The sequence below is a fragment of the Triticum dicoccoides genome, chromosome 2B, assembly GCF_002162155.2.
Source record: "Triticum dicoccoides isolate Atlit2015 ecotype Zavitan chromosome 2B, WEW_v2.0, whole genome shotgun sequence".
NCBI lineage: Eukaryota > Viridiplantae > Streptophyta > Magnoliopsida > Poales > Poaceae > Triticum > Triticum dicoccoides.
Genome location: NC_041383.1, coordinates 236,193,785 through 236,203,333, shown reverse-complemented (window position 1 = coordinate 236,203,333; position 9,549 = coordinate 236,193,785). Strand labels below are relative to the sequence as shown.

The following is a 9,549-nucleotide window of genomic DNA, read 5'->3' as shown; positions in this document are numbered from 1 at the left end:
ACTCTTCCCTGTGCAGTGCAGACCAACAGCGATTTGTCCAGGTGGTGTCCATGGGATCCAGGTGGCTGTACACGTGCACGTCCAAAATAAAGCGTCCCAGTCTATTTCAGTTTGAGAGTAATAACACAAGCCGAGATGTAAAAGGCTTGTTTTTAGGTGTTAGGTTTGTGTTGCGTCGAGTCATGGTTATAAGTTGGTTAGGCTGCAGCTCGAGGACAAGCTGCATGTCCAGGTGGGGTGTAGTGTTAGAGTACGTAATGAGCCTAATGGGCCCATTAGTCTTAGGGTTAATTAGAGATAAGGGTCGCTTGCTTAGGGGTCAAGTAAGCCTTGCTTGGGAGTCAAGTAAACCTCTCTATATAAAGAGAGGAGATGTATCAATCTAATCAAGCAAGAATTAAGAAGGAAATCCCTTCCCTCTTGCCCGGCCGTGGGCAAAAAGGCCCCCGGCCAGCCCTCTCGCGCCCTCCTTCTAGCAGCGCCATAAAACATATGCATATGCTCATCTACTAAATTTTAGCTACATGAGACGAGCATAATATGTATTATCAAAGTGGCAAGATGCTAATGTGTAGTTAGATAATTGTCTAGCAGGATGCAACCTATACTTATTGTAGCAACCCTGTTAATAGACGAGCTATTGTTTTTGTTGTGGAAGAAATTCATCATATGATCCTCACCCTGCTGGTACAGTTGTGCGGTGGGCATTGGTCTGCCTGTATACTCCACTTACAGGGCTATAGAAAAGAAAGATCAAGATGAGAAAGAGCGGTTGCTCCTTTATTGGGCAGGTATATAATAAATGAATTTGTAGTAAAATTTTCATTTCTACTGTGAAGCAACTTCTTAAAAATGGACATTTTTTGAGGCATATTGATGTATTTAGTCATGCTAAATGAAAGTGAACTTATCTTCCTAAATTTTCCATATGGGTATCTATACTCTTCAAATAAAAAAATCTCTGCGCAGTGGCTTCAATGGTGTAATTATATTACGAGATTTGTATGTACATTTCTAAACAATAGGAAACAAACGATAAAATTCACTTTACATGGACACAAATGGACAATTCCAAAAGCACATGTATCTTCACTCTATTTTTATTTGATTTCATGCCGGAGATTTTCTTGATCTGTTGGTGCTTGTAACATTTAATATCCAATTATTTTGCAGCATATGGATCTTTTAGCATTGTGGAATCCTTTGCTGATAAGCTTGTTTCAAGGTATGAACAGTATTTGTCAAGGTCAAAGAGTACTTTCTCATTATTTGTAGCATTGGTATGAATTGTAACGACACTGCAATGTGGCCTTTGTAGCTGCCCCTTGCATTTTGGTATCAGATTCCATGTAGGCATCTTTAAATGCAAATATGCATACTGAATACTGAACATGTCCTATATATGGAAGTAGTACGCCGTTATAGTTATAGGACACAATTGATATACAACCAAATGATTTCAAATTGTACAAACTATTATCGTACCACAAAATGTATTTGTGAATTACCCACGAAAAGTATCACATAATGCTTTTATTCACCTATCATAAGTATTTAAGTAGCATCAGTTTGTTGAATGTATCCTGTATTTGTGGATTGTGATTATTTCTGGCCCTCATCCTGTTATTACTGGTATAAAGCTGCAGTAAAAATGTAAATAGCTGTCTCAGGTGTGCTGTCCCGCGATGATTTATTAAATGTGTGTATGTTATCTTTCAACTGAACCTCTGCACCACGGCCCTTGACGATTGCACCTAGTAAGTTAGCATACTGGCATGGACTGTAGTGCTTGCTTTACTTATGTGAGTAATAAAGTTCCAAATACCAATGGGGACAGGAGTGGCTGGGTTCCTGTTGTTCTATATATTACTTGTTAAAGCGTAACTCATACTTCCCTGAATCAGATCTTGGAAATTTTGAAATTCAAAACTAGTTTATCAAGCCAGACTGGTTTGGGGGCCATAAATTGTCTGGTTTACAGTAGAATAACAAACCCATACAGGTGTAACCCATTCCTGATCATGATTGGACATAAAAATTGTACTCGAACTTGCAACCAGTAGGCAATTGCTAGAAACGGTTTAGGACTGAAAAAGCCTAGGAAGCACTGAGAATAATTTGAGTAAAAAAACACGCAGAGTTGGAACGCTTCAGTCGGGCAATGGCCAGATCTCTTATTTCTTCTCTAGTGAATGTCTTGTATGATGCATCTAATTGTATTATAACCATTGTAAGCGAGTTATTTTCTACCTCTCCTAGAAATTATTTTTGATCATTATGTACTCTGTTATTGTTTTGCAGTGTTCCTCTCTATTACCATGCGAAATTTGCTATCCTTATATGGCTCCAGTTTCCTTCAAACGGTGTAAGTCATAAACCAACTATTTTTCCAAAAATGTTAATATCTCTTTTTTTATATTCCTACATCTATATGTACAACCGAAAGCTGTGCACTATAATTTTTTTTATTGTTTAAATGATCCATAGAGAAGTAAAATAAACAAAACATAGTTTTTTACTTGATGTTTGTTGTTAACTTAACATGTAATGAACTAGTTTTTGAAAATGATAGATTTTTTATATGAATATCAATGTTGGACAGAGGTATGTCAAACTTTTTCTACACCAAGGTTATCAGAATCAAGAAGTATAAACTGAAAACTCACTTGACATAGTCAGTTGAGAATTCGGATGGTTAGTCGATTGATATGATTGTGACATTAAAGAGTGCAGCCGTAGTGGAAGCTGACAATTTGCAAGGTTTATATTTCTCATAGGATGATGTAGCCGGTAGCATTTGATTCTTGGCTATACAATCTGAAACCAAACATAATTACATATATGCCACCCAGAATTTTTCCGGTTCCTGATATTCCGTCGAAAAATCCCTGTCCCAAAGTACCATTCAGAATTTCACCAAGTCCTAATTACATCACCTCCAAACTTTACCGATTAATTGGAATACGATGTACACATTTATTACACCACATGTAGTCTGTTAACAGCTAAGTAATGGAAGTTGAATATTTGGGGCTTGGTCAGAATCTGACTATTATATTTGGAAGAGGTCATTTTTCTTGTGGCATATTTGGCACTAACTGAATTTGCGAGTCATCTGTTCTCAGTGCATTCCTTGGCCCAGTATTCTTTTCCTTAAGATAGAGTCGTGCTATGATTAATTGATCATGTAGCCGAAAGCCTGTGATTTGAATTTTTTTTATAGAGTTTTAAGCATCATGTTCATGCCTGTGTTGCAAATTTTCTGCTGCTTTTTAGCCAGATGACATATTGTTGACTAGAAGTTAAATCTAAATGATCTGGTGTAATTATTGTCCTTCATCATTACTAACAGAGGTGTCCCCTTTTGTCCTTTCAGGGATCAAAGCATGTGTACAGAAGATACCTGCGCCCGTTTTTCCGGAAGCATCAAGCAAAAATTGATAGAATCCTGAATATTTTGTCCAAGGAACTTGTGAGTGTGTTTTGATATGTATGGATGTATACATGTTTTAATGAATATATTACTAATGGACATCAAATTCTCAACAAAACCAGACGAAGTTTGTGAGCAACCATGAAGATGAAATTCGTTTTGTAGAGAACATGGCCATCAGGGGTGCTTCAACAGGTACAGAACGAGAATTAGTTCCTCTACAATTGACAAAAAAACAGTATGCTTGTGCAGACAAATGCTTAATATTGGGCATACATGGCAACTTAAATATCTGATCGTAAATTGGGGCCCTAACTTACCTAATCATTGACTTTTGGTCATGGTATTATGCTTGCACGGCCATGGAGATTGATCTCTGTCGGGCCAATTTCCTCAATCAGTATAATTTCAGTCATGTTTTATTGTTTCCATCTTGCTAAATCCTTCATCATTTTCGCCATGCTTTCTTAATATTTTAAACTACAGCCAATCTTTTTATCAGCTTAATACTGTATACTGCAATGCCTTTTATGTGCTATCTTGCTTCTTAGAGTTATGTTCACAAGTTTACATTCCTAACCTCATATCTTTTACGTACTCCGTAAAGAAATATAAGAGCGTTTGGATTACTACTTCAGTGATCTATAAGCGCTCATATATTAGTACATTATAAGTTCACAGTTTGATGTAAAATAATTTGCGTTGCTTGTGTGTGGAACAGCAAATTACATCGTAAATGGGCTTGACCAACCTGGAGAATCAGAAGAAGTTAGCGTGACTGAAGACCCAAATTCAACCCCGACAGAAGAGCCAGACACACCTAGGAGTTGAAACTTGAGCTTGGTTGCCACACTTGCCAGTCTCCCCGCAAGATGTGTCTGGTGCAGCAAGTACCATCACTCTGCAGAAATGTTCCTTTAGAACTGTGAATATGTGTTTCTGAACAAGTCGGATTACGTTTCAAGCAGTAGGAGTGGATACTGTCCACTTGTATCAGAGTACTCGTATTATGGTGCTACAGAAGTTGCAGCACAGGTTTGTGGGTGACTGTTTGAAATCGACTGGAGTGTTACAATATACTTGCAGTTTCGTACTTTGTTGGATCGTCAGTAATCTTTCATTGTCATGCTTCCTGCAAGTTCACCAATAGCTTTTATTCCAAACATTTTGTGTATCGCAAAGTTCGCCAATTACCACTCTACAAGAAATTTATTCAAACATTTTTGTGTATTGCATAGTTCGCCAATTACCGCTGTACAAGAAATTTATCCAAACGTTCTTGTGTACAAATAAAGTACACTGCCTGCTGCGGATGATCGCAGCAGATGCAGTTCAAAATCCAAATTTGCTGAACGATGCCATGTCATGGTAGTTGAAACTCGCTTTGGCCTAGAACTGTTCGTTCAACGCTTATGACCGAACCGCCCACGCATTTTCTTGTTGGGAGGCGGCTGCTTTATTCGTCATCTCTGATGGGTGGTGGCTGAACACGAAGACACACATGTGGAGCAACTACGGTACGTCCTTGGGACAAAATGCCGCCCAAGTGAGTGAATATTCAACTTTGAACCAACGTTCTTTATTCAGTCTCTGAACAAGAGATCTGAGCTTACGAGGTGCCTTGTGCGATGATGTGTAGAGAAATGTTCCGCGTAAAAATACCTCGCGAACGTTTCATTTCGCGACAACTGATACAATGTACTCCTAACAAAGGGCAAGGGTGCAACTACAGATCCTGCTACCCCTAACAAAGGGCCCGTGACAAATGATTTACGCTTCTTCGCTTCACAGCTAAAAGTTTGAATTCGTAATTATTCGGTCCACAGTTCCACAAGCATTTGATACAGAAAAATAGACATGCATTATACAAGATCATTCATATTTCGGTTCCCATGTCATTTATGAAATGCAGGCCAGACAAAGATAAACATCATCTGTAGAGCAGATAATTACATTTATCTGAACCAGTACACGTTTTGAAGCATACAGACCGTCTAGTAACAATACTGCTTTCCATGTTTTACTAAAAAACCTCAGAGCGGCAAAACAGCAGCATAACAGAAAGAGGATTAAAAAAAAACAGAGCGAAAATAGACGGCAATCAACAATGTTATCACAAAATAATCATTCATTTCGATGAAGAATTGACAATTCTAGTCTCTTTGGAGGAATCTTGTATTCAAGACCCGCCTGAACTAACCAAAAGAATACTAGTTAGGACAATGAAGAGGTTGTTTACTGAATATCCTTAACTGCTTTCAGCTACCAATCTGTGACCGGATGCTTTGTTTGTTTCAACACCATCTCTGACTTTGCCACCAAAAATTCAAGAACAAAAATGAATAATTATTATTTACTAGGACCAGCAACTATTCTTCTTTGGTAAATAACCACCTTGCAAAATGATGGTCTCATCAACTGTGGACTTGGCCACCTCCTTCAGTCACTTCTGATCCGTCTGCAGCTGCTCAAGCCAAGCACCAATGGCCATCTGATCCAATAAATCAGCCTGGTTGTTCCAGTCAGGCCTGTTTGCCGATCCAGAAGCCATGCCTCCAGACATGCCCAGCTGCATTTCACCCCTGTTGCTGTTCAGTGACCGCCCCCATGGTGCATCTGGCTCCTTCTCTGCAAACCCTGGTTGATCAGGGCATCTCAACCGATCCAGCTCCTCACCATCAACACCCCAGTCAACCTTACCCATTGGGGAAGAACCCACGTTGCCCCATGAAGCAGCATTAGAATTCCGTGGCGAGCCCACGGATGGCAGCTGGTGCTTGTTCAGGGAAGAGAACTGCTCATACATCTCACGCTGCGTGACGGTGGCTCCGAAACGGGCACTCATGGGCGATGTTGGCTCCATGAGCCGAGGGGATCGAGGAGACATGCCACTAATTGGAGAATGGACAAGTGCTGCCGGATCAAGAGCCCTTGGTGAGTACATTCTGTTGGTGTTGACAGGTGAGAGGAGACCCTTCTGCTGATGAAGCTTGTTAAGGATGGCTGATTTGTGGGCTGGTGAGTAGGCTGAGTGACCTTGATCATTGGTGAACCTCGGTGACATTGCCATCTCTGAAGCATACATATCTTCAAGACTGGTGGGGGCAATTGCTGTAGGCCTGATGCTGAGGCCAGTAGAAAGACGGGGCTGGGGACGGCTGCTGGGAGGGAGGCAGAGTGCCCCAAGGTACTGTGACTCCCAGTCGAGGAGCAAGCCAAGGTCTTCAACGGTCGCATCTCTTGCATTGAAAGAAGAACGCAGCCTGCTACCTTGAAGCCAATGCGCAGAAGCAGCTCCGCCATTGTTCACGGCAGATGGTGATCCAGGAGGCGGCACAAAGTGCCTAGGAGATCCAGGAAGAAGCCCAAGAGCAGCGGCGGCAGTCATGTCGATGGATGAAGTTGCACGGGGTGATAGCAGACCAGCGCCGCTGTTGTGCGGCACATGGCGGAGCTCATCTTCATCATGCGCGAAGAAGCAGATGCGGCGGGCGCAAGCAGCACCCTCCTTGCAGAGCCTGGTGCGGTACTGTGTTGGGTGCAGCCAGCTCTCGAACACGCCATGGGAGAACTCACAGTTGTCACCACTGGGGCAGCCACCAGGGCGCCGGAAGTTGGGGCAAGGCACCGCAGTGTACGGGTGCTTGCGGGGGTCACGGCGGCGCGCGTTTTCGCCGGGGTGCACGAAGGGGCACTCGGTCCAGTCATGCGAGTAAGCACGGGAGCACGGACGCACCTTGAAAGCAAACATGCGGAACTCGTCCGAGGCATAGACGCTGCTCTTGATGTCTGGCAGCGTCGGATCCACCGGGTACTCCTTCTTGGCGCGATCCACGGTGATGGGAGACAGCGACGACGAGCGCGACGACGGCGACCTGTTGCCCTCGTCGTCTGGCGAGGACGAAAGCGGCGGGGACGACGCCCCAGAAGCTGCTGAGGTAGCCACGGCGAGGGCCCGGCGGCGGCCAAGAAGTATCTCAAGATCGCCCAGGGCGTCTGCCGAAGCCGGATGAGCCCGAACGACGTCAGCCGGGGCGCGGCCGGTGGAGTCGACAGTAGCTGGGTCCGCGCCGGCGTCCAGAAGCATCTTGACGACCTGGACGGCGTTGCAGGAGCCGCCGGAGGCGGCACAGTGAAGCGGGGTGAAGCCATCGCCGCCAGGCCGACGAGCTACATCGACCCAGCCGGCGCGGCCGAGCAGCAGCGAGACCACGCGCGCGCTGCCGTACGTGGCCGCCACCATGAGCGGCGTGCGCGGCTCGTACGCCTTGCTCCGGCCATACCAGAGCCCGACGTCATCGGCCAGCTCAGCCGCCTCCTCGCCAGCTCCCTCGAGCGCCGCCCTCATCCCATCAACGTCGTCCGCCGCAGCGAGCTCGAGCAGCGCCGCGAGCCTGTCCCGCCGGCCCGCGCCGGCAGCCTGAGCACGGTCGAGATCGGGAAGGTCTCCCATTGCTTGGACTAGCGAACAAGGACGATACAACAAGCTCAACACATCTGCGAAAGAGGCAATACCAGGAGGGGTTATATAGATTCAGCAGCTGGCGGAGATGGCCCCGGAATCGGGATCAGAAATCGTCCAACAAGGAAGGCGAGGAAAAGGAAAGGTTGGGGCCGACGAATCGGAGCCCCGCCTCGTATGGCAGGAAACCAATCAGGCGAACCCAATCGGGATACTGGCGCCGGGAGGGAGCGGACGCCGATCCGAACACCGGAATCGACGGGGGGAAGGGGAGGATTATTTGGAAAGTATTAAATGAGCAGTATCAATTTACCTCCCGGCGCGGGATGATCCACCCCTATCCAATCCAAACCCAATCCGGTCGAGCTGGATCGGAGGAGCTCCTCCTCCTCCTCCTCCCGTCCGGCGGCGGCTACCTTCGCCGGAGAGGCGAAACCAAAACTGCCTTGGGGGACGGAGCAGAGCCTAGTGGTGTAGACAGAGAGAGAGAGAGGGACAGCGGGGAGGGAGGACTCGCAGTTTACTGGTGGTGGTGATGGTGCCGAGGAGTTAAATTGTCTCATTCCTCGGGCGCAGCGGCCCGCGACCCCCCGGAGATCTAGCCCCCGGCCCTCCACCGCCACCGACATGTGGTCCCGATGTCGCAAAGGGCCAAGCTGTCAGTGAGATTTCTGGGTAGAGTAGAGATCCGCGCGGTGCGGGGTTTGTAAATGGGAATTCACTGCGTGGTGGGCCCCGCGCGGGATTTCAAACAGGCGGGTGGTGCTGACCGCTCGCGTCGCGGTGGGGTCGGGGCGGCCGCTGCCCGCTCCGCGCCCGGACACGCGGGCCGGCATCCGGCCGTCGGTCGGCGGGACGGACGGCCCGGATCGCGCGGGGCAGGTGGCAGACGTGAGATTCGGCGCCGAAAGCCTCGGTTGTATCTCCGTCGAGCCGTACCGAAGGTCGGTTTCGCTCGGGGTGAAAGAAAGGTCGTCGGTGGCCCACTCCCACGTGCTCCCGGTGCATGGTGGACCGCCCTCTCCGGCGCCCTGCCCGAGCGTGGCAAACGTGGGGTTGGCGGCCTGGGCGGTGGGCTCGGTCCAGTGGGGATGGTGCGCGCGGCGGGCGGACGCGCCGAGGGGACCGCGGAGGTGGATTGGAGTTGGGGCGATGGGCCGGTGGAGTCCGCGGGGAGCGGGCGGCTGTCAAAGTTCGTGTGCCCGGACGTGGGCCACGCCCGTCGGCGGAAGGACGGGGGAGGAAACCGTCGTCACGTACGCGCGGCATGGCGGCCTACGTTTCTCTGTCCGTCCGCTTCAGTTCGTTGCAGTTTCTCCGGTCCGTGCGTGTTTATCGGGTTGAGTCAAACTATGCGTATAAGATTTATTTGAAGTCAAACTATGCTAAATTTGATCAAACTTATATAAAAATTATTTAGCAACATCTATAATACTAAACTTATATAGTATGAATATTTTTCATAATACATCTAATAATATTGATTTCATAATGTTAATATTTTTCTAATAATACAAAACGGTGGAAGTATCTTCAACAGATGATGTAAATTTTGATGACCAAAAGTAATTTTAGAATAGAAGAGAGAATGTTTTGGATGCTAATCTCTGGTTCATGTTCCTCCTGGGAGAGGGTGGCACGAACGAGCCAATCG

The 9,549-nt window shown here is 46.6% G+C and overlaps 2 protein-coding genes across 2 annotated transcripts in view; one reads left to right on the top strand and one right to left on the bottom strand.

The window, feature by feature from the left end:
* Positions 1 to 4,565, top strand: part of LOC119363281 (HVA22-like protein k) — a 7,342-nt gene extending 2,777 nt beyond the window's left edge. Inside the window, exons 3-8 of the mRNA XM_037628598.1 lie at positions 694 to 791; positions 1,174 to 1,225; positions 2,302 to 2,365; positions 3,377 to 3,472; positions 3,556 to 3,628; positions 4,155 to 4,565. Of these exons, the coding sequence (XP_037484495.1) occupies positions 694 to 791; positions 1,174 to 1,225; positions 2,302 to 2,365; positions 3,377 to 3,472; positions 3,556 to 3,628; positions 4,155 to 4,264 (493 nt within the window). The 3' untranslated portion in view covers positions 4,265 to 4,565. The remainder of the gene's footprint in view (positions 1 to 693; positions 792 to 1,173; positions 1,226 to 2,301; positions 2,366 to 3,376; positions 3,473 to 3,555; positions 3,629 to 4,154) is intronic.
* Positions 4,566 to 5,353: 788 nt separating this feature from the next.
* LOC119363280 (zinc finger CCCH domain-containing protein 50-like) lies at positions 5,354 to 8,413 on the bottom strand. The gene is made up of 2 exons (XM_037628597.1): positions 8,209 to 8,413; positions 5,354 to 7,930 (listed from the first exon to the last, which is right to left on the bottom strand). The coding sequence occupies exon 2, from the start codon at positions 7,884 to 7,886 to the stop codon at positions 5,877 to 5,879; it is 2,010 nt and encodes a 669-aa protein (XP_037484494.1). The 5' UTR covers positions 7,887 to 7,930; positions 8,209 to 8,413; the 3' UTR covers positions 5,354 to 5,876.
* Positions 8,414 to 9,549: the final 1,136 nt, after the last annotated feature.

Coding starts and splice junctions, on each gene's coding strand:
- LOC119363280 (XM_037628597.1), bottom strand. CDS start 7,886: ATGGGAGACCTTCCCGATCTCGACCGTGCTCAGGCTGCCGGCGCGGGC.